The sequence below is a fragment of the Penicillium bovifimosum genome (genome assembly GCF_028826915.1).
Source record: "Penicillium bovifimosum strain IBT 22155 chromosome Unknown utg000004l_segment0_segment0, whole genome shotgun sequence".
Taxonomy (NCBI): domain Eukaryota; kingdom Fungi; phylum Ascomycota; class Eurotiomycetes; order Eurotiales; family Aspergillaceae; genus Penicillium; species Penicillium bovifimosum.
The window spans coordinates 1,104,652-1,127,630 of record NW_026622713.1 but is presented as its reverse complement, the minus strand read 5'-3'; the positions used below and the strand labels follow the sequence as shown (position 1 = coordinate 1,127,630).

The window sequence follows — 22,979 nt, the reverse complement described above, 5'->3', positions numbered from 1 at the left end:
TTGGTATGTACCTTATGCGGGAGGACTACATGTATTCGTATTCTGGGTGGCAACATAAAGTCATGACGTCCTCCATTGTCGAGATTGAATAATAAGAGAATCATACAGAATGGATGGTAGTAACAAGTGGTCTAAAGTGTGGTAGAAGGAAAGAAAAGTTCACATTCTTCAAACGGAAAAAGCTTTTGCTCTTTTGGTTGTGACAGGCAGATGCCCACCCAATCTGGCATCTCCCCCGAGAATCCACGATGCCATGTGCACAGTACTCCGTACAGTGACTGGACATAAGTTTTCACCACCCCTTTAGACCCACCTGTCCCACCGTCCCTATGGACTTATACCGCCTACCTAAAACGAGTGATATCAACCATGCTAAAATTACTGTGTAGAAAGCAGAGTACTGTAGTTACCTGAAAAAAAGGTCTATTTATCTCCTATTCCTACCCATCTTTAGTTCTTTATTACAGCTATCTAATACTGGCTATCTCCTGCTTTTCATTTCCTCATATGGAGTATAGTTAGTATGAACTCATCTAGTTAGGTTTTGGACTGGCAGGATATTTGATAATCAAGGGGTGTGGGGCCGGGCCGTGGAAACTTATGTCCAGTCACTACGTTGATTACCGTATTGTGTATTTTATCTGAATCTCCCTACTAAGGGAGACTGACTTCCCAACGCCAGGGACTGATGACCTTGTCTCTTTCCTAGACTTGGCGTGAATTTAGAGACAGAGAGGAATTATTCTAGAAGAAGTGTCATCAATACCTAGTCAAAGCTCTGGCGTAATCTTGTTCATTCTATCCCTCAATAATTGACTTGCTGTTCTTCCAGATCTGGGAACGGGTGATACCGTGTATGGTAATCTCATACTGGCCCATCCCGGTTCCAAGGTTCCCCTCCTGGATTTGTTGTTCTCTCGGTCTCTTCTCTCTCTCTCTCAACCTCTCTACGACCAACTATCTCCATCCTCCCCCTCCCGCTCTTTGGCCCTCGTCGTGGCCGTCCGTTCATTTTCGATACTTTTGGATTCGCTGGTGGTCGTTTCGATTTGACTTAAACTCATTCCCTTCTGCCTGGTGCGGAAGATTCAATGACCCTCGCTCGAGGTGCTTAACCTTGACCTCCAGATTCCTTGGCTTTCCAGTCGTTGAAGGGAAGTCGATCTGGAGGTCTTCCGTCCGTCTGGATCTTGCGACTGGGTATCCCTCGTCACTCCGCTGCCTTTTTCTCATTCGTTTCACTCTCTTTTTGGCCTTCGTCACTATGGCCTCGATTTCGCTTCCGCAGTCCCAGGCGGGCTTTCTGCCGCATTTCGACACATCCAACCAGTCGCCTCCCAATACCGATCGTCGACATATGCACGCACCATTGCCTAATCCTCCTTTCGTCTTTCCGGCGCACGACTCCGATACTCCTGACAGCCAATCCGAGACTGTCGAGCATCGGGAACGACCCGCGTTACCGGCATTTTCTTTTAATCCTGGAGCAGAGCAGCAATCGTCACACCTTTCCGCCCCGTCCTTGTCGAATCCTCGAGCGGGCGGACACCGTCGGCGCCCAAGCGAGTTTGTTGGAAATGACCACCTGGTGACACCAGAAACTCTAGGACCAGGTCACAACCGGGCGTCCTCCATGATCGATCAGACTATCCCACCTCCCGGACCGGGCGTTGGCCGCGTTCCTGGACGACGGAACCATGCCCATCGCCGTTCAGCTGCGATTTCCGGGGTCGACTTGAACACCATCACAAAAGCGCTCGGCCCCAATTCTGGAACAGGTAGTGCGCCGTGTACCCCTGCTGATCCTAACCGCAAGTCTGTCATCGATGTTTCCGCGCGCCCAGTTTCACAGTCAGCCATGAGCATCGGCCGTCCCACGCCTCCCGCATCTCCTCAATTTCCTGCGTTCGTTCCTCCCGTTCCGCCTATTCCAGCCGCTATTCAAGAGAAGATGGCTCTAAACAGCCAGACGTCGACTGTTGAACGGCCAATGCCTGATGTGTCACACGGTTCATCGGAAAGTACGATCACGATCAAGTTCCAGCCATCGGTGGGAAAGCCTGATATCTCAGCCCCGTTAACGCCGAGGCCTGACTACAAACCGAAGCCTCGACCAAAGACGGCGGATGCATCCTTGGTTATGGATTTCATGCAGATGCAGAATGACGACTCGGCTTCTATAAAGCGTTCACATTCAGCCGCCGGGCATTCGCGCTCCCGAAAGAGCAAATCAACCCCGCATCTCGAATCGACACTCTTGCCTGGGGATATGCAAACGACAGACACAACCCGACCTTCTTTTTCGGAGACCGATACATCCGGCGATGAAGCGACGGGTAGCACGTCCGACAACAAATCCCCTCTCAAGTCGAAGAAGAAAAAGCAAAAGCGTGTTCGCTCCTGGGCAGGCCACATTCTTACTCGTACCAAAAGTAAGGGCAAGGGCAAGCGCCCTGCAAAGGCAGACACAGAGGAGGAGACGCCTGTACCTCGCGTTTCCGCACCTCGTCCTCCTGCTCTTACCCGGACCAGTTCAGGTATCGGATCGGTTTTGGATGTGGATTTTGATAACGATGATGTCGTTGTCATCCGGACCCCCACTAATCCGGCAATGCCTCCTGCTGCTTTGGAGCCCATTGGTACTGATAAACAAGACGACGGGGCTTGTCCTCAGTCTGGACAATCGCTAGAATCATCTTGGAAACCGAGAAGTTTCTATGAACAGGACCTTGGTTCCAACGCCAATATGCTTAGTAGCCCTATCATCGACCTCGACGCTGCGCTTGGCCCCTTCAACACTCCCGATATGCGACCTGTTACCCAGGGTGCGCATAATAAGAACTTCTCGGTTGCAACCCAGCGGATGTACAGTGGTGGAAGACGGGGCGAATTCGTTGGCCCGGAGATGCGATATCATAGGCGCACGGAAAGTGCTCCGGTAATGCAACCATTCGACCGCTCTGCTCTTGGCGCGTTCCGTCTTGGCCCAACCTCCGCAGTTGAGACTCCCGACGTATTCGATGAGGAAGAAGAGGACGCTTTCTTGGCTGCAACCCAGTCGCCTAAGACTGAGCTCCCTTCGTCATCAACGGCGGATCCAGTCTTTTCGTCATCGGAGGATGATGCGAAGTCTGCTCACAGCAGTGATAGCGCTGACACTGGCGACACTCTGACCAGGCCCACCGCCCGCAGCATTTCCTCTCAACACACTGGCCTAGGCATTCAACAAGTCGGTGGACAACTGATCTCCCAACAGCAACCGGGAATGAGCGCTGCTGAGCAGGTACAGACTGCCAGCAACCCTTTCGTCAAGAAGCCTCGAAGCCCTGTGGAGATCTTGAAGACGGAGGAGCCAGCACATCATCCAATTGGTCCTCCTAGTCCCGACGTGTCTCCTCGATTTTTAGCTGTCGACAAACGACCGGCGACATCGCCCGTTGAACTGCTGCCCAGCATTCCACCATTCACGTTGCACCCGGGGGTTTCGCCGTCCGACTCGTCTTTCCCATCCCCGGATACTTCGCGATCCATTGCAGCATCCTCGATGACTGATCAGAACTTCTCCAGTCACTCGTATCATCAACTTCCTTGTTCAGAATATCCTTACGCATCGGTTGAAGATGTTCCATCTTTGACCAGTAGCGCATCGACCATGACCAACACCTTGAACCGCTTTTCTGCAGCTTCCTTCTTCCCTCGTGGGCGTGGCTCCACCGACCGTGCTGCATCTTTCTCGGCCGCTGGAACCAGGCGCACCAGCCAGGCTAACGCCGCCAAGCGCTCTAGTCTAGCCAGCCTCTCGAAACTAGTCGGTGGACCACATGCCGAACGGAGCAAACTCAATCAGGAGGAGAAACCCCCTGGAGATACATCCGAGCACACGAAGAAGAAGGGCCACCGTCTCAGCCGAATGATGCACTTCTGGAAAGTGAAGGACAAGGAGAAGTCATCCACCGAGGAAGCATCCGCAAACGAACGACCACAGTCGTAGACGTGCGCGCTTACGCATTGGTTTTTATCCATTTATTTCTTGATTTCCGGCGCAATCTTGGCATAGCGACATCCTGGCAATTGTTTTGAGGCATCACCTTACATCCTTCTCTTATCCCCACTGTCGACAATGCGGGCGTCTATTTTTTATCAATCGATCTGTACATATTTTTCCTCCTTCAGCTTTCCTGTGGATGTCATTTTCCCTCTTATCCCTCTTGGCGGTCTCTATTTCTGTGTCTGACACCAAGACGCTCTTTACGAATTATTTTAACACTTGAGACATTCAGTCTTGAGTATGATCAATCTCTTTCTTGTCAATCATTTATGTTCCGATGTGACCAACACTCGGATTCATTGACTTTCTCTACGATCATTCCTCCTCTCTGCGACTCCTAACTGTCTCTTACTCTTGTGGCCCGGACTTGCTCAAGGCTCTCTAAGGATACCTTGAAATATCTTTCGTCCCCTTTGGAACCTCCATTGGGTCTTATTCATTTCCTTATCCGAAACATGCATGTGTATCTTAGATACAGCGTGGCTTTTGTGTCTTTGCTCTCAAAAGGGTGGCAGTGGACGTCTGTCTTACACAAATAGCGGATAATAAAATCATTTTGCTAAGCTGCATACCATACCTAGGTAGTAAATCAGATTATCTATCCTACATGATTGCTGGGAAGCGGCGAGGTTCCCCGCCAGCTACAATTTCACAAGGAATCCAGAACCACTGTGAAGCAAATGGCGAAGAATTTACCCTTGGCAATGAAAGATTGGGCGCTTCATGACGAAGCCTGAGGTTTCGGCTCTGAATGGACGTATGCAAATTCAAGACCTCTTAGACCAAGAGAAAGAGAATAGCCGGTGGATTATTCACTACGCCGTGGATGACGACGACCAACTGACCGCAGTTCGGTTGCATTGCTTCGGAACAATCCTTTCTTCCTGTGGATGGATTGTACGTACAAAATGAACAGATATCACCTCCCATTGCTTGATAACATCGGCGTCCGGCGAGTCTTCGGTTGGCTACAGTTTTTACCTTGGACTTGCATTTATAGCCAACGAGCGAGAACCGGCGTACAGTCAAGTGCTCCGGTGGCTGAAAGGACTCCTTGACTGACATCAGATCCCACACCCATTGACAATTATGACTGACAAGGAGAAGGCCTTAGGCCCTACGACATGCAGTTAGGAATGGCCCCCAATTTCCAGGAACTAACACTTTGATTTGCTACTGGCAGGTCATAAAGAACATAGTAGTATCCGATTCCGACCTCGGGTCCACGGGTCGGGTCCATCCAATCATGCCAATGAGGCTTACCTAATCTCAAGGCGGTAACTAACTAGCCCAGGGCATCAAGGCTTCAGCACTTCAGCATCACGCAACTCGCGTCTCCCCTCATAGAGAGACATTTCGTACTTGCTTTATCCAAGGTGTTGACGTTTTTTTGGAACGGGTGACTTGGTTCGGCTTCTTCTACGCGCTCAAGGGTTGTCACCACCTTGCAATGGCCATTAGCCTCACTCAACACCACCCGCGACTCTTTGTATCTACGCGTTGACCACATGGAACTTGCACCTTCTAGGCATTCCCAGTGACGGCCAAAAGAAGCTTGAAGTCTAACCACGCGTCGATCTACTTTTGTTGAGGCCTTTCGTCCTCGCCTAAGTCAACAAAGCAGCAGGTCCTGTCGCGATATCACATTCAAACATCAAGATCATCACTGTCAGAACTCTCTTTCTCTCCATCGACCAGGTGTATGGCAGCAGTATGGGAGATGCGCCAATGTCGCAGAATGGACATTCCCATTATGTTCGCACTCAGGAGTACACAGCTGGCCCAGCATATGCCAGGCCCTCAGGCCCTCTCGGGACGTCAGCCTACTACGGGGCCGCGCACTCAGCTGTTCCAGACATTGAGGCCATAAGCACGCGAGGAATGAGCACTCATGACTTTGCAGAGGGTGACTTCGTCAGCGAGAGGTTCTCCAATCACGTCGACCTAGGCGGATCAATTACACCCCGCTCCTTCAGCCCTTCGCAGTGGACATACGCGATGCGGCACCAGGCTCAGTCCGTCCTCCCATTCTTGTATCTGGGCTCTTCTGCATGTCTACGTGATAAAGCCTACATGCTCGAGGAAGGCTTTACACTACTACTTGCCGTTCGAAGTCGGCACTCCTTTCTTGCGCGCTTCGTCTCTGGCGACAAGGCCGCGGCTGAACTTGGTATCATGGCAGACACTGTTGATGTCATGGATCACCAAGAGCTCATTTCGGCGTTTCCACGCGCCATTCGACGCATTAATGACCACCTGGATGGCACGGATCTGGCGATGAACGGGGTGAAGTTGGACGATCAACAGCCGAAGAGAAAAGTGCTTGTATTCTGCGAATCAGGAAATGAACGTTCTGCTGGTGTCGTCGTTGCATATCTTATGGTCATGCTCGGTATCAATCACGCCCAGAGTGCACAGTTGGTTCAGCAGCGTCGTTTCAGTGTCGCGATCGAGGATGATATGAAATGCATCCTCGTGGCTTTCGAGCATATTCTTTCTGCTAAGCGTGATGTTGAACGCGCGAAACAAACTCCTACTGTTTCTGGGTTTGCCACTCTTGCGCCCCCTCCGCAATCTCAGACGCTTTCCAAGAAGCGAAGTTTTCGAGACCGTATCATGGATGATGATGATGATGATGATGACATGGCTGTGGACGGCGACGGAATTCGCTTTGATGAGCGAATGCCGAGTGCTCCATTCCAGGACCGCGCGTTCTAGAGTACACCAAAGCCGTTTTTGGTATTGGTTTTGACGACACCACCACGACTACCCTACGAAGGCAGAGACGGCTATGCTGGAAGGTGAAAGGGAGTGAAAGGGAACTTTGCATTGCTGAAATCTTTGTATCTACTTGCTCTTTTATGTCCATTTTGTTTGCCGGCTGTGTTGCATCAGGTAACCTTTATGCAGATACCCAGAGCCAAAGTTGCTCATAGTTATTTTCAACACGGACATTCAAGCCTACTTATATCTGTATCCCCGTGACATCTTGATCATACCTTCAGGCATAGCACGTGTCTAGGCCTTGTAAAGGGGGATCAATCATGGGTTCAGTATCAAAATCTGGCAAGTGTCGAGGTCCCAAGTTGGTCGATGCATTCAAACATCTGCCACCTTCGACTTTCAAGTCGTTTCGCCCTTCCTTGTCTTTCTACTTCCTCTCTCAAATGTTGAGTCTCTTGCCTATTTCGCTCATCTCTTCTCTCACTTCACCCACCACCCTTTCCATCTCACGACCACCTATCCCCATCACCTCTCGCGTCCCTTCGATGAATCGCATACCCACCATCGATACCGACGGGGACTTGCGACTCAGAAATCCTCATCATCATTTACGCGCCTCTTTGGCCATCTCGATCCTCCTGTCCCGCTCTATCGCATCGCCAAAATGAGTGGCATGAGACTTCGCAACAGCGTCCGCGCGCCAGCGCGATATGGCGAATTCGATGAAGAACCACGGCGCAGCTCACTGCGGAACACAAACGATGATTCCTTTGACGATTCAATGGAACTCGACGAGTCAGGTCGGCCGCGTTCACTGAACAAGAGGCCTATGCCAATCACTGTGCCGTTCAACCCCAACCTGCCACCGGCGGCATTCCCAACCTTGGACAATCCGGGGCCAAATCGTGGCTCTACCTCCAGCGCCCTCAGGCCATCCAGACAGAACCGAGCAGTCAACGAGAGCCAAAATGACAGCCGCGCCGGTCCACGTTCTCCCGGCACTGATGAGGGAATACTGGTCGATGCGGTGGCGCCCACAGTGATGAATGAAGCCTTGTTGAGCCAGATAGAAGATCATGTTGCCAGTAACAACATGGACAATCCGGTGTACGCGAGGAACATGAACATGGCGCAAACGACTCGCGCAAATATTGAGGGTACAGAGGGCATGGAGACTTCTGACAGTGATAGTGATGAGTCAACGTTTGCGCCAGATGTGACGCAGGCGCTCCTAGACAAGGTAAGTTGATCGTCACTGCTGTGTGATCTTGTTAAGTGAAGCACAGTCTGATATGAATGAATTTGCCAGATCCCCAACCCAGAATGGGAAGATCTGCACCGGGCTATGCAAGTCGAGATCATTGAGAACGCAATGAAGCACTATGACTGGCGACAAATCTGCAACATGCTTGGCCTTGGACCGGACGAGCGAACGGAGTTCATGCAAAACTTGGACACTCGCAACAGGCAGATCGAACGCGAGAACAAAAAGCTGGAGATAATGCGACGGAAACAGCGTAGTGCGCTCATGAGGATTGACAACAGCGACTTGAGGCTTTTCGACCCGCCGCCTCAATTGGTGTTGAAAAGGATCACTCGAGAGAATATGCGTGGCATGATAGCCACCAAATACACAGACCTGTTGTTGTGCCAAACCCATGAATTTCTCAAAGCTAGACAGTTCCTGAAGCAGCATGGCCTTCCTCGAGAGTATGCTGGCGACTGGGGTGATAGTCTGGTGGTCCTGCGAGATTCCGTGGCAGACTCCTCGGAACACGACAAGTTTGAGTGGAGAGAACATGTTCGTTTCAGTCCGCCTCCAGAGGAAATTGAGAACCCCATGGTGCCCACCCATGATCCAATCACCAATGCCAGGAGCACATTCATTCGGAGCGCTGGTTTAGCCGGTACAGTTAACCCACGGGATTTAGTACGACCCAGCGGCGACCCGGAGCCCATTCTTGACTGGAAGAAGCATTTCCCTCGGGACCGAAACTCATGGGTAACACAATGGCCTCGACGAGGTGGAATGGTCAAACTCAAGATTGGCCCAGAGAAAGCGGCGCAGATCCAAGATCGGGAGGATACCCTCGAGGCATACGGATACGTTCCTCCTCGCTGGGACGTCTACAAAACGCAGGCAATGCAGGGCTTCCCACCATCATCTCCAGCAGAAAGTCCAAGTCCCGTGGAGACACCGTCCAAGCCATCACGCAATACTCGCCCCGGCCAGCCCTTGCTTATTCCACCTGCCGGACCCATCAGCCGAGTCCTCCCCCATCATTCAGAGAGCCAAGCAAAGTATGTGCAGAATATCCAGAAGGTACAGGTGGAAAGATTGGAGGCTGTGGCACAGGCCATGCGCGGGCAGGACACCCTCCAGCCGCCTCGCCGAGCTGATAAGGGCGTCGGTGTTGGAATGAGAGCCGTAAGTGCAATCATTCCTCCACATCTTGGAGCCCACTCGATCGAGAATCTAAACCCATCTCCAGGGTTCTTCGGCCAAGCAAATCGAGGATTGAGAATGGGAAATATTGATGATGATCTGAAACAATTTATCTACTCTAGCCCAGTTACGGAGCACGAGGAAGAAGCTGCTGAACAGCCCAACGAGTAGCTAAGTTCTGACGATACTAGCTAACTAGCGCTTGACCGATCTGTCCATGGATGAGGCGATAACGATTAACGACGGATGATTGTTATTCCCCAATCACATGATACTGTACGATAACATGTTTTGTACCGGCTGTAAGAATACCACTGTCTTTTATTGTAAGAGCAACAAAGCTTCAATAAGACGAAGCTTCATGTACAAGTAGTCCAGTAGAAGGTTAGAAGCATAATGCATGTCGCATGATAATGTTGAAGAGCGATAATCCAAATCCAAGTACAATAGCTACGAGTAGTCCAACCAATCTATTGATGGTCCGTGCACCGAACGCGAAAATGCCGCGTCGATAACGCGCTCAACTCCAATTCTCCTCCATCACTGTCTGATAATAAGCAGTGTTCGTCTGAATTGCGAGGGCTATTCTGCTCGAAGCCTGTCTCTACCTGCTTTTCAATATCACATTCATTTTAGCCCTCGCTCCAACGCAATCCGACTCCCCGCATGCAACTTTTTTCGCTTTCCCCTGCGAATGACGTACCATCCTCATTCATCTAGTACTCGCAGTACCTAGATCCTGTGACTTTCCGATATCATATCCGGTCTAATTGGACACAATGTCTGCGGAAGATACAGATAGCCGCACGGACTCTCGTGCAGGGACTACGGCCCCCGAGTCCACCGTCCCCTCGTCGCCACTCACGACCCCTACTGACGCCGAAGACTCCAAGTCCTCCATTGATAAAGATGACAATTCAAAGGCCGAACCTCCGGGCGAGGAAGAAGTTGAAGAGATGGATACCAAAGCCAAGGCCTTGATGCACTTGTTAAAGACCAGCTCCGTAAGTGTCGAGTATAATCTTCCTCTTCCCAGACTACAGTGGTCTGATGCAATTCGTATCCACAGGTCTTTGTAGCTATCATGTCAGAAAAAATGAAGAAACAACAAGAAGAAGCCCGATTGGCGGCTATAAAGCAGCGTGAACAAGATGCTGCGAACCAGAAGAAACCCAAGTCCGTTGCTGAACCTGCTCGTCGAACCACTCGAACCAGACAAGACCAAGATACTGCAGAGGACAAGGCGCCTGGTGGCGAAGGAGATGGGGAGCCGAAGAAGTCTAATCGGGGTCGTCCTAAGCGCAAGTCTGCCGCGAACAACGGTAGTACGATTTCAAATTTCTTCAAGAAGGCTGACGTGGAAGTGCCTGATGAGAATCCCTCTGTGAAGCAGGCCCTTGAGCAGGCTGCCGATGATTATGAGGCAAATCCCACTGCTCTTGGTGAGCAGGATCTTGTTGCGACTCAGCAGCCGTCACTTGTGAGTGGTGGAAAAATGAGGAAGTACCAACTCGAGGGTCTCGAATGGCTCAAGACCTTGTGGATGAACGGACTCTGTGGTATTTTGGCGGACGAGATGGGACTTGGAAAAACCGTGCAAGCTATTTCCATGATTGCTTTCTTGAAAGAGAATAAAGTGTCTGGTCCATTCTTGATTGCAGCACCACTGAGTACTGTCAGCAATTGGGTCGATGAATTCGCCAGATGGACTCCGGATATCAAAACTGTCTTGTATCACGGCTCGAAGGATCACCGAGCTGCTCTTCGAAAGAAACATATGCAGATGAAGAACCAGGGCGATATGGACTTTCCGGTGGTGTGCACATCTTACGAGATCTGCATGAATGACCGAAAGTTCTTGGCTCAGTATCAATGGCGCTACATCGTTGTGGTGAGTTTGCCTCCACCAGCCTCTCTCTTTGATGTGAAAACGCTAATCAATCCCATAGGATGAGGGCCACCGACTCAAGAACATGAACTGCAAATTGATTAAAGAATTGTTGACCTACAATTCTGCAAACCGTCTTTTGATTACGGGAACACCACTCCAGAATAACATTTCCGAGCTGTGGTCACTTCTCCATTTCCTACTTCCAGAGGTCTTCAATGATCTCAATTCGTTCGAGGGATGGTTTGACTTCTCTTCCGTTCTAGATAACACAGGCAAAGCGGAGGTTGTTGAGAAACGCAAGCGCAATTTGGTCACGAGCATGCATGCCATCCTCAAGCCATTCCTGCTGCGACGTCTCAAGACAGACGTGGAGCACTCGCTGCCAAAGAAGCGAGAATACATCTTATATGCACCTCTGACTGCCGAGCAGAAAGATCTGTATCGGGAGATTCTCAATGGTACCGGGCGCCAGTATCTTGAGGGGAAGGCTCTGGAGCGTCTGGAGAGTAAAAGCCGCAGCTCTACGCGCTCGCAAAGTTTGAAGCGCAAACGTGGTAGCAGTGGAAGTTCGACTCCGGTGAAGAGTATGAAATCTAGTGGAGTGTCTACTCCCGCTGGCAATGGAGATAAGTCTCTGAGGCGCCGACGGAGCACGCGTCGGAATTTCAATGATCTCAGTGACGACGAGTTTGATGAGCACCTTCGCAAACTCGAGCTGGGCATTGAAGTAGAAGAACCAAAAGCTGAGCCGAGCGACGACGAGGTTGAGGAACTGGAACGTGCCCAGAATTTAAAACTCGCCAGTATGTCACTTTCGCCCTCACAATGCTTTTGTTTTGTCAATCGCTAATACTGTCCTACAGAGAAAGAAATCGGGCAAAAGAAGATGCAGAACCCAGTCCTGCAGGCTCGCCTTGCCTGCAACTCCCCTCACAACTTCTACTGGCCTTGGACAGACGAGTCAACTCCTGTAGACGAAACACTCGTCTCCGCTTCAGGCAAAATGCTCCTACTAGACCGCTTGGTTACATGTCTTCTCTCGCGAGGCCACAAAATCCTCATCTTCTCCCAATTCAAGACCCAACTCGACATAATCGAAGAATGGGCAACAGGACTCCGATCCTGGGAATGTTGCCGAATCGACGGCGCAATCGCACAATCAGATCGCCAGGCCCAAATCAAAGACTTCAATACAAAGAAAAGCCACAAAATCTTCCTTCTTAGCACCCGAGCCGGCGGCCAGGGAATCAACCTCGTCGCCGCCGACACCGTCATTCTCTTCGACTCGGACTGGAATCCCCAGCAGGATCTCCAAGCACAAGATCGAGCACACCGAATTGGTCAGACAAGGCCCGTCATCATCTACAGATTGGCTACCAAGGGCACTGTCGAGCAGACTCTACTCGAGAAGGCGGATTCAAAGCGTCGTCTTGAACGCCTCGTGATTCAGAAGGGCAAGTTCCGCTCTTTGCTTGATCCGAGTACGAATATCCAGGATATCGACGAGTTGCGCCGCGTCCTGGGTGAGAATGAGTTCGAGCGCTTCGAGGCTGGCGCGGACCCGGCGACGATCTTGTCGGATGCTGACCTGGAAATTTTGACTGATCGTTCAGAGGAGGCTTATTTGCGTGCTGAGAGGGGTCTTGATCACGAGGGGGCTGCGTTTGTTGCTGTTGAGACTAAGAGGGAGGATGAGAACCTCTTGTCTTGATCTGTCTACTTTTTCTTTTTCTGTCGTCCAAGCTAAGTGCTGGATGATGTCCAGTCCCACCGGACTGAACTGTAACAACATTTACGGGATTTTTCCTAGGTTCATTGGCGTTATACGGTGGGATGGGAGGCATGTTCGTATCACTTGCTGCGCATGTATTATCGTGGTTAGAACAAGGCAGTAGGTATTGTGCCTTGCTATTGTTAACATATAACTTTAAGATTACTCGCGTATTTCCTCTTATGTAGAATCCAGACAATATTGAAAAAGCAAAGTCCCAATTGACGCCTAGAGCTCCCTCGTGTAAGGAAATGGCTGTACATGCTGATTCGCAAGAACCAAGAAAGCAGGGCATATATGCAACTAAGGCGCCATAAACAAAAATGAAGAGAAAGCATCGAGCCAAGAGTTCCGCTACTCCCATATTCACACAGTAACCAATCACCGCCGAGCCTTCTCATCCTCGATCTGGCGACGAAGGTCTGAAAGGACATCATGCCGTTGTGCCATGTGAGCCTTCAACCCATCCACCTGTTCCCCAACGGCCTTGACATCCTCTCGAAGTCGCTCCAGATCCTGACCATCCTTAGCACGACCGGTGCCCTCGCGCAACTCGCGCAACTCCCGCTCCTTATACTCCAACAGCGAGAGCGCCTCCTTCTTGATAAGAACCCAATTCGGCCGACCATCGGCTCGCGGCCCATCCCGCCTGGAACCGGAGGCTTTATTCGCAGAGTTTAATTTCGCCTCCAGCTCTGATAACTCGCGACGCAGCCGCACCTTCTCCCACTCCTCATCCTGGATCGTATCGCTGAAATCCGTCCCCTTGGGCTGGTACGAGCTCTTACCACCAACGCCCAGACGGCTAAGGTAGGTATCGCCGAACTTGGCCTTGCGGCCTGTCCGTGTTTCCGTCTCGCCGTCCATGCCGTAGCGCTGTGCGGGCGCCGCTTTGTCAACTTGGTAGTCGATTTGGTTGTTCTCGAAAGAAGCGCGCAGCGATGCGGGGATCGTGCGCGGGATGCGGAAGCCCTCGTGGCGGTAATTCAGGATATGCAGGAAAGCAAGCGTGGCATCTTTGTTGATTGCGGGTGATGCGGAGGGGTTGACCAGGTTCCAGGCGGAGCGGATATCGGTGTCGGGGACGTCGAGTGAGTCGTAGAGTGGTTGTAATTGTTGGACTGGGGGGAATTCGTCAATGGGAGGTATATTCCTAGGCGCGTTGCGCGTATTATACATAGAAACTCACATTCTATTTGGCCGCGCGCATTCCGGTTGGCGTCGTAGATATCGGTATACTTGTTCTTGTCGTTGGGCTTCATGTACCAGTCGAAGCCGTCTTTCAATCCGAGAGAGTCGTCCTCATCTTCTATCCGTTCGAACTGCTCGTGTCCAGTGTTTAGTGCCCGGGTCGCATGGACGAGATGTGATTTGGACTCTGGGACTAGCCAGTCTGGTAGGACGTTGGGGACTTCTTGTAGTTCCTGTTTCCATAAGCGGCCGCGTCAGCAGTTTATTGATGAATTAGGAGGGGGCATCACCTACACCATTGACCAGATCGAACACTAAGCGCATCGCAACACAGAACTCCTCGAAGTCGAGCTCTCCGTCGCCGTCGACATCGGCGATATCCCAGACCTTCTCGAGCTGATCATCGCGCAGCCTGCTGTTCCTCAGCACAGAGGCAGCTTGGGAGCTGTTGAGATGTTTTTGGCCATTTGCCAATGAAGCGAAAATCTCCCAGTATCGCTCAACCTCCCATTGCTCAATCCTTTTGGTAGACATGATGTATGGAGCTCGATGTGAATAAGGTGGAGGATGAGGCGGGAACAATGGGGGAAGCCGTCGGATTTACCTACTTCCGTCAGGGGCTCGGGTGAGGTCATTGGACAATGTGGATTGTACAGGTTGTATGCTAACATTATGGGTGTTTTTGATATTCATAGAAGTTGTCGATTGTCGTCTATATATTTGTCTACTGGACGCTGGTCCCTGCCATTATAGTACATAAGCTTTCCCTAGGATCTGATCTCGATATCTCCCTCCTCTAGACAACAAACCAGTCCGATTCACTTAGATCCTCCGCATTTTATCAATCTTCCTTCTCGTCTTGTTTTTCTGCCTTGGATTTTGCTGCAGCTGCGATTTGCTCGGAGACCTGAATTATTGCCCGCTCAGCTTCCAACACAAGCTCCGGTGCTTCCAGCATAGCAGCCAACTTCTTGGCATCTGACATCTTTAACAACAGCTGGTCCTCGCTGCTTTGCTCTATGTTCTCGGCGATCTCGGAATACGAGGTGCCGACGGAGGTATTTTCGAGCGTGTAAGATGCTCGTTTGGCATATAGCTGTTCGAGCTCCGGTAATGAGATAGGATTGAGGAGGTCATTTTCAACAAGGTGTTCCAGGTGTTTTGAGCCATTCAACGCTGTGTCCATAGCCATTATTAGCTTCATGAGCCAATTGCTGTGAGGAATCATACTAACCGCGCCAGTGGGACCAGCCCCGGTATGCCAAATAGAAGAACGGAATATTGGGAACCCTGCTCCTCGTTAGAAACATGCCACCAACAGGGAAACCAGACTCATCAAGTGCACGTACACTGGAATTAAGCCAAAAGGCGCTGTAATCGGCGCGCCAAACAGGCACCAGGTCAATCTCTTCCGATGAAACTCCTGCCTTTCTGTCGCGATAGTGCGCAACACGCTTTGAATTCGCTCCAATCGTACCGCATTGCCAGGGAACAGCACATCGATCTTGGTCTTTCCATGATCTGCATTAATCTTTTGTTGGGTTTTGAATGAGGGAATGCTTTTGAGGGCCCATTCTTCGTATGGTATCCGTTGCTGGACAGAATTGCCCCATTTAACAAGGTGCATCTTCCACCCTTTGTCGGCTTCCTCCCATTTCGCCCATGTTTCAGCTGCCTTGGTCGTAAGCCTGTCGAGATATGAAAGCTCTTTCGCTAGATCCTTGCGAAGAGGTCGAGCATATATGAGAGCTCGTTTCGTCGAGATCGGAATGAGGAAGAGGCGCATGGCAATAACGTCTCAGACTATAGTCGATCGTCAGGGGGAAACGAAGGAGATTGATAAATACTGAGAGTGTGTCGGTATATAATTAGAGAGGATAGCAATAAAGAAGTGAGTCGAAACTTTTTTTTCTGTGGGTTGGACGTGAAGGGATGGACGGGAAGTAAGCTTGGTCCTTGGATCTGATTTGAGACGTCATTTCCGCTCTTTTTGTTGTCGGAGATCATCCTGCCCTGAAACCCGTTCCTGATATCTAAGCGCCCATCACTCGTTCTTTTTTGAAGGAACCTGGGTTTCGCGGGCAAATTGTTGATTCACAATTCCCGCGACTCCCGAATCCCAAGTTCCCCTGATCTACCTATCATGGACAGCTCCAAAGAGGGTGCTACAGAGCGCATCAACGAAAGGCTCGCAGAGAAGATCCCGCCGCCTATCCCAGAGTCATCAGTGTTGCCAACGAATCCAACGGTTGATACGGAATCCGCGGTTCGCAACGGAGCCTCCAATCCAGCACTTGCGTCTGCCGGCCAGGCAGAAGACGGACTCACCTATTCCCAAGTCGGCCCGCGAACTCTACCAGGTACGATCTCTTTGAAGCTTGGAAGCACGACCATACACTGACAATGGGTCTCTATAGCCTGGATACATTCAGTTGAGGAGACCGAGGAGGATGGCCATGAAGCTACAGCAACCGACCGCTTACTCCCTTCCCAACCCGACGACGCATTTGTCGCCCAGCACAATCACTCGCCTTACGCGTCATCCAAGCCCCAATCTACTCGCTCAACCACTAATGGTCTATTTGAGGATTCCTCACCACCTCTCAATCGCGAATCGCGTTGGGTCACATTCTCACGAACCATCCAATATCCGCGAGAACCCGGTAGAGAGGAACAGCATGTTACGTCGGACTGGCTGAACGAGAACCATGGCGATTACTTGCAACCATGGCGAGGAAAGCACTTGGAGGGCGATAGTCCGGAGTATCCGTTACACAGTGGAGGCCGAAGGGAGATTTGGACCAAGCGCTTCATGAACACGCTTTTGCGCAGCCCAATAGTACCAATGATTCTTCGAATGACCGTTTGGAGCTTCTCGCTCTCTGCGCTGGCATTGGGAGGATCGATTCAGCACATGGCTATTGAAGGGCAGCACCCCCAGGGCCCATCTGCGCTGATGGCAATTATCGTTGATGCCGTTGCCCTGGTTTACTTGGTCTATATCACATGGGATGAATACACGTCAAAGCCATTGGGTCTGCGCTCCCCATCGGCTAAAGCGCGTCTCATACTCCTTGACATCTTTTTCATCGTGTTCGATTCTGCCAATCTGAGTTTGGCATTTGCTTCGCTTTCCGAGGTGACAGGATCTTGCACTGAGGCGGAGGTCAATCAAGCGATCGACCCTCGAAATGATGGGATTTGTGTGAGGCAAAAGGCACTTGCCTCTGTACTACTTGTCGCTCTCTTGGCTTGGCTTATGACTTTTTCGATCAGTGTCCTCAGGTAATCCCCCTTCTCCGTCTTGACGTGTCGCTCCATCTGCTAACGCGCTACTAGACTCGTCGAAAGAGTGACACAGTGACACCCAATTTTTATGTTTGCTGATCTTTTATTGCTGATCTAATATCGTATACCATCCTAGCGAGCCTTGAATTTGCGCTGGACGCTTTGGCCTAAACATACAAAGCAGGGCCGTCAACGCCGTACAGCGGGTCTTGACGGAACCAAGCCACATCCTTGATTCTCTGCACCTCCGCATCCTCGCTTTGCGTTCCATAGCACATATCCCACTGCTTTCCTGGTGGATACGCGCCGAGCAGTTGGAAGTCTTCCTGGTGTCCATCCAGCTCCTCTAAGAGTCGATGTCCCACCCCGGCGGGTACAATAATCAAATCACCCCGCTGGACTGTTGGCTCGAACCGCTCGGGATTCTCCTCGCCTCCAAAACACAGACGTGCACTGCCTGAGGTCACCGCGAGGACCTCGTGCGTCGTGGAGTGGAAGTGGGTTTGGCGGTACATGGTATATACCCATTGAGGGACAACCCCGCCTACTTCTCCCAGATGCTTCTCTAGCTCTGTGGTTGTGGCATTGAAGGCTCCGTGGTATATCATGAGCGGCTTGGATTGGATCGAAGTGTTCGGGATGTGGTGCCACTCAGGAATTTGGTGGGTGGTCACCTTGATGTTTGGCAGTGGGGTTATCATTGCGAGAGATTTTTGTTTAGCTGTGTTCGCTTTGCATAGAGAACGGTGTTAAAGTTTTTAAGGTTTCTTTGGCATAGATGAATAAGTTCTGATTCCATTTAGGTGCAGCTCTTCCGACTTAGTCAAACTGACGTAGTTGGCCGTTAGCACATGTGACCGCCGTTAGCACATGTGACCTTTGGGTAAACAATTTGTAGGGCACAAATCACCAGCAAAAGGAAAAGAAATGCAGGCTCTCATTTGGCCACTTGGTACTCTTCCATGCGACTTGAAGAAATATATGATACAGCGGGAAAAAGGAAAGGAGGGTTTAAAGTGAGGGTTTCTTTTCTGTCTCTCGAATCTACCCTTATTGTGTACCATCTGCCCCACTGACATATATGACGTCATTAGATGTGAGCACCATGGGACTGTCAAAATAAGCTTCAGGTAACTATAAACAACCGTAACTTAAGTTAAATTATCTTGGCCTACATGATCTGGCGGATCGGAGCAATATATCAATACGGCGAAAGATCCTCAAAGACCGTGGGGGCGAAATTATCGAGTAGGTCAAGGCCACTGTAGAATCCCAGATTGTACTTTGCTTCATCGAGAAAGAGATCTAGGTATTTCTGCCAGTAGAGATCACTGGCGTAGGTGCAGCCGTAGACAAGGAAGCCCCATGTCTTATACCCATCCGCTTGGAGAAGGCGTTCCAGATTATGGGCCTGGTTGCTGATTGTTTCCATAGTAGGGTCTCATTTTGAGGGTTGCTCGGGACGCCAGTCATCATCCGAGACTTGGGTGTGAACGCCCGTTCCTTGTGGTGGAGGAGAAGATTGCCATTTGGATTGAATGCAGGATAGATACCTTGTTGAGTGGAGCGCGGGTGGTAGTAGCTGGGGTAAGAAGATTCTGATGAAAGATAGAAGTCTGATTCTGCTGGGTGAAGGGTGGAGGCGGACTGCCCTTGAAAGCATCCTCGCTGTCAATGAGAATATGTATCATCAGCTGAGTAACATTGAGGAGACTACCGAGACATAGGTATAACCTCGCGAACTGGTGGGAAGTGTGGTTGGAGGGTCACTAGCTCTTCAGAGGGCACGACGCTGGGAACGTGAGGTGCAGGAGCTCCTTAACTGAAGCATACAACAATGGCTAGAGTCTGGATACCTACGGTGACGGAGGCATTAGACAGATTGAGGATTTGATTGTTGAGATTCAAAAGCCTGAGATCAAGAACTGCAAGCAGACGAATCCTTATGGGGAGGGACCTAGTGGATATAATCCATAGTCCAGATCTGAATCTCAGTCGATATGGGCACAGTCTAATCTGCATAATAACTGCAGGTTTGCGCTGCTCAATACACCGTAAAGAATTGTTGAATTAACGTAAAGATCATGTACTGTGTATTTGCGCGTTGTAAAAGTCTCGGTCCGATGATGTCGACCTGGCGGGAAAGCTCCGCCACCTCACCGCCTGCGGCAACTGGCCATCCCCACGCTCTGGTCCTTCTCAGCCTCATCAAGTTTGCTCTCTTCTGCTTCCTATTTCTTTGCAGATTGCTGTTCTCAAGCGAGAAGGCCGCTTCTTATTGCTCGGTTTCTGTTGCCGCCTCAGCCTGTTCGTCCCATCCCTGTCACAACGCGTACAGTCGCCCGATCACGTCAATATCTTTGACGTGACTTGTGGCGCCGCAACACTCTTGGGGTAATATTGGATCCGTTGCTCGAACTTCACTTGTGGAATCAGGGGCGCACACTGACTATTGCAGCAGGATCATCGCCCTTGACCGCTCAGTCTCTCACACGTCCCACCCCCATTCCTCGTGCAGTCGTCATGCCCCCCACCATGCCGCCAGTGCCTCATAAGGATGACCTTGAATCAACGTGAGCGAATACCTGATTGGAATTGCCTTCAACTGGTGGTTTAGTGTGGTCTAACTATGGCTAGTTGGTCATTCCTGGAGGCAGGAATCGAGAGCGTCATGCTCAACCTTGAATCTGGTATCGATATGAAGACTGTAAGTGAATCTTTAAACATACACCTAGGCGTGAGTTTATCTGGGAGAGTATCTAACTGAGTATCCCCTGGACAGTACATGGGCCTTTATACGTGCGTCAACCATCCGAGTCTGCGTCTTGTCTGGCGAGGGTTACGCTTACACTTCGATTCTAGGGCCGTCCATAATTTCTGCACTTCTCAAAAAGCCGTCCTGACCGGACATAGCCTACAAGGACAACGAGGGGGTTGGTTCGATCCAAACGATTCCGCATCGACGTTTACGCAGTTACTGACCTGGAATGCAGCCCATCTGCTGGGCGAGGAACTTTACAAATTGCTCGGCGAATACCTATCTCGCCATCTGGCTGACGTGCTAAAACAATCACAAGGCCACACCGAAGAAGGCCTGCTCGCATTTTACATTCGCGAATGGTACCGTTATACGACGGCGGCCAAATATGTGAACCATCTCTTCCGCTACCTCAACCGTCATTGGGTCAAGCGTGAGATTGACGAGGGTAAGAAGAACGTTTACGACGTCTACACCCTGCATTTAGTGAAATGGAAGGGGGATTTCTTCGAGAACGTTCATGAGAAGGTCATGGACGCCGTTCTAAATTTGATCGAAAAACAGCGAAACGGAGAGACAATCGAACAGTCGCAGATCAAGTCTATTGTTGATTCCTTCGTGTCACTCGGTTTGGACGAGAACGATAGCTCGAGATCAACTCTTGATGTGTATCGGCAGTATTTCCAGAAGCCGTTCATCCAAGCCACCAAAACCTATTACGAAAACGAATCGCGGCAGTTCGTGGCGGAAAACAGCGTGGTGGAATACATGAAGAAGGCCGAAACTCGCCTGGACGAGGAAAAGGCCCGGGTTGGGTTGTACTTGCATCCGGATGCCTCCAAGGTCCTGACCGACACCTGTCTGCTTGTTCTCGTCACCGCCCATTCCAGTTTGCTTCGCGACGAATTCCAAGTCCTGTTGGACAATGAACGCCAGGAGGATCTTGCTCGTATGTATCGACTCTTGTCCCGCATCAGGGATGGTTGCGATCCGCTGCGCACAACCTTTGAGAACCATGTGAGGCGGGCCGGTCTGGCTGCGGTCGAGAAGGTTGCTTCCGAAGGGGAAACACTCGAGCCCAAGCTGTACGTCGATGCTTTACTGCAGGTTCACACACGGTACCAGAACTTAGTCAATGAGGCATTCAAGGGCGAGTCCGAGTTCGTGCGTTCTCTTGATAACGCCTGCCGTGAGTTTGTCAACCGAAACCGTATTTGCAAGGCCAGCTCTTCCAAGTCCCCGGAGCTGCTGGCGAAATACACAGATTCACTGCTCAAGAAGGGATCCAAGTCCGCTGAAGAGTCAGAGCTTGAGGAGATGCTCGTGCAGATTATGACCGTCTTCAAGTACATCGAAGACAAGGACGTGTTCCAAAAGTTCTATTCCAAGAATCTAGCCAAACGTCTTGTGCATGTCAGCTCTGTCTCTGATGATGCCGAAACAAGCATGATCAGCAAGCTCAAGGAAGCGTGTGGCTTCGAGTACACCAACAAGCTGCAACGCATGTTCCAAGACATGCAGATCTCCAAGGATCTCAATAACAACTATAAGGACTGGCAGGACAAAGTACTAGATGATGACGACCGCAAGAGACTTGCCGACGCCCACTTCCAGATTCTGGGAACTGGCTTCTGGCCTCTCAATGCCCCCACTACGCCCTTCCTTGCGCCACCGGAGATTGTCAAGACAGCCGAGCGCTTCCAGAAATTCTACTTTGACAAGCACAGTGGCCGCAAGCTGACATGGCTGTGGCAGCTATGCAAGGGCGAGATCAAAGCCAATTACATCAAGAACGCCAAGGTGCCCTACACCTTCCAGGTGTCGACCTACCAGATGGGAATTCTTCTGCTTTTCAATGAAGCGGATACTCTGTCCTACACTGATATTGCCAAGGCCACTACACTGGCGAGTGAAATCCTTGACCCCAACCTTGCTATCCTGCTTAAGGCCAAGGTCCTCACTGCCATCCCGGAAGGTGCCAAGCCCGAGCCTTCCACCTCGTTCACGCTGAACTACGGCTTCAAAAATAAGAAGGTCAAAGTCAACCTCAACATTCAGATCAAGTCCGAACAAAAGGTTGAGGCAGATGACACCCACAAGACAATAGAAGAGGATCGGAAGCTTCTGCTCCAGGTATGTTTCCCGTCTACTTATCATTTCCCACAAGGAATGACCCTAACTTCACCGCAGTCCGCTATTGTTCGCATCATGAAGTCTCGTAAGAAGATGAAGCACGTCCAGCTTGTGCAGGAGGTTATCCAACAAGTCAAATCGCGCTTCCCGCCCAAGATACCCGATATCAAGAAGAATATCGAAGCTCTCATGGAGAAGGACTACATTGAGCGTATGGACGGCGATGAAATTTCTTACATTGCTTAATCAACCTCATCCCCCACCCCATTCTTCGATAGGAGCATCAGAGTTTCCCTCATTGTCGGCGGTTGTTTTACATTTTCCTTCATAGCGTCGAAACGACAGACCAACGATGACCTGGATGTTTCCCTTGCTTTTCTCCCAGGATCTCATTTTCTAATGCTAGAACATAGCTAAGCCTAACTTTGTCCTGCATATCGGTTAAGTGTAGACTGATCAATGTGCGGTGACCAGTTTCTGCAAAAAACATTGCCCTAATCTTTCAAGCTTCATGAAAAATGCAGGAGATAATGTAGTCTGATGAATGCAACATGCAATGGCATCTAAAACAACAAGAGAGCGCAGATCAACCACAAGGTTATGGAAGTAATTTCATTTCAGCTTGTCGTTCAATGCATTGACAATGCCTATGCTAGGTATTATATGCGCGAGCACACCAGCTTAGCTCGAATAAACCCAGGATGAGCCTGGGACGGGGAAAATGAGTAT

The 22,979-nt window shown here is 50.5% G+C and overlaps 10 protein-coding genes across 10 annotated transcripts; 6 read left to right on the top strand and 4 right to left on the bottom strand.

Annotated features, from left to right (window-relative positions):
- Positions 1–1,264: 1,264 nt before the first annotated feature.
- Positions 1,265–3,991, top strand: N7515_004714 (putative cell wall proline rich protein; the record flags this gene model as incomplete). Its single annotated transcript, XM_056665458.1, has 1 exon — positions 1,265–3,991. One exon carries the CDS (start codon positions 1,265–1,267, stop codon positions 3,989–3,991), a length of 2,727 nt encoding a protein of 908 aa, XP_056522408.1.
- Positions 3,992–5,776: 1,785 nt separating this feature from the next.
- Positions 5,777–6,766, top strand: N7515_004713 (dual specificity protein phosphatase family protein; the record flags this gene model as incomplete). The annotated part of the gene is made up of 1 exon (XM_056665457.1): positions 5,777–6,766. One exon carries the CDS (start codon positions 5,777–5,779, stop codon positions 6,764–6,766), a length of 990 nt encoding a protein of 329 aa, XP_056522407.1.
- A 670-nt stretch (positions 6,767–7,436) lies between these two features.
- Positions 7,437–9,389, top strand: N7515_004712 (uncharacterized protein; the record flags this gene model as incomplete). The annotated part of the gene is made up of 2 exons (XM_056665456.1): positions 7,437–8,012; positions 8,082–9,389. The coding sequence occupies 2 exons, from the start codon at positions 7,437–7,439 to the stop codon at positions 9,387–9,389; spliced, it is 1,884 nt and encodes a 627-aa protein (XP_056522406.1).
- Positions 9,390–9,997: 608 nt separating this feature from the next.
- Positions 9,998–12,820, top strand: N7515_004711 (putative SNF2 family helicase/ATPase PasG; the record flags this gene model as incomplete). The annotated part of the gene is made up of 4 exons (XM_056665455.1): positions 9,998–10,222; positions 10,288–11,109; positions 11,168–11,912; positions 11,973–12,820. 4 exons carry the CDS (start codon positions 9,998–10,000, stop codon positions 12,818–12,820), a joined length of 2,640 nt encoding a protein of 879 aa, XP_056522405.1.
- Positions 12,821–13,261: 441 nt separating this feature from the next.
- end3 (cytoskeletal adaptor protein SagA) lies at positions 13,262–14,605 on the bottom strand (the record flags this gene model as incomplete). The annotated part of the gene is made up of 3 exons (XM_056665454.1): positions 13,262–14,001; positions 14,070–14,304; positions 14,366–14,605. The coding sequence occupies 3 exons, from the start codon at positions 14,603–14,605 to the stop codon at positions 13,262–13,264; spliced, it is 1,215 nt and encodes a 404-aa protein (XP_056522404.1).
- A 307-nt stretch (positions 14,606–14,912) lies between these two features.
- N7515_004709 (mitochondrial K+-H+ exchange-related family protein) lies at positions 14,913–15,857 on the bottom strand (the record flags this gene model as incomplete). The annotated part of the gene is made up of 3 exons (XM_056665453.1): positions 14,913–15,247; positions 15,306–15,361; positions 15,421–15,857. The coding sequence occupies 3 exons, from the start codon at positions 15,855–15,857 to the stop codon at positions 14,913–14,915; spliced, it is 828 nt and encodes a 275-aa protein (XP_056522403.1).
- A 357-nt stretch (positions 15,858–16,214) lies between these two features.
- On the top strand, positions 16,215–17,435 carry N7515_004708 (phospholipase D regulator; the record flags this gene model as incomplete). Its single annotated transcript, XM_056665452.1, has 3 exons — positions 16,215–16,431; positions 16,489–17,356; positions 17,411–17,435. The coding sequence occupies 3 exons, from the start codon at positions 16,215–16,217 to the stop codon at positions 17,433–17,435; spliced, it is 1,110 nt and encodes a 369-aa protein (XP_056522402.1).
- Positions 17,436–17,526: 91 nt separating this feature from the next.
- N7515_004707 (cupin domain-containing protein) lies at positions 17,527–18,060 on the bottom strand (the record flags this gene model as incomplete). Its single annotated transcript, XM_056665451.1, has 1 exon — positions 17,527–18,060. One exon carries the CDS (start codon positions 18,058–18,060, stop codon positions 17,527–17,529), a length of 534 nt encoding a protein of 177 aa, XP_056522401.1.
- Positions 18,061–18,560: 500 nt separating this feature from the next.
- N7515_004706 (muramidase) lies at positions 18,561–18,791 on the bottom strand (the record flags this gene model as incomplete). Its single annotated transcript, XM_056665450.1, has 1 exon — positions 18,561–18,791. One exon carries the CDS (start codon positions 18,789–18,791, stop codon positions 18,561–18,563), a length of 231 nt encoding a protein of 76 aa, XP_056522400.1.
- A 1,103-nt stretch (positions 18,792–19,894) lies between these two features.
- Positions 19,895–22,496, top strand: culA (cullin culA; the record flags this gene model as incomplete). The annotated part of the gene is made up of 4 exons (XM_056665449.1): positions 19,895–19,932; positions 19,997–20,066; positions 20,142–22,250; positions 22,308–22,496. 4 exons carry the CDS (start codon positions 19,895–19,897, stop codon positions 22,494–22,496), a joined length of 2,406 nt encoding a protein of 801 aa, XP_056522399.1.
- Positions 22,497–22,979: the final 483 nt, after the last annotated feature.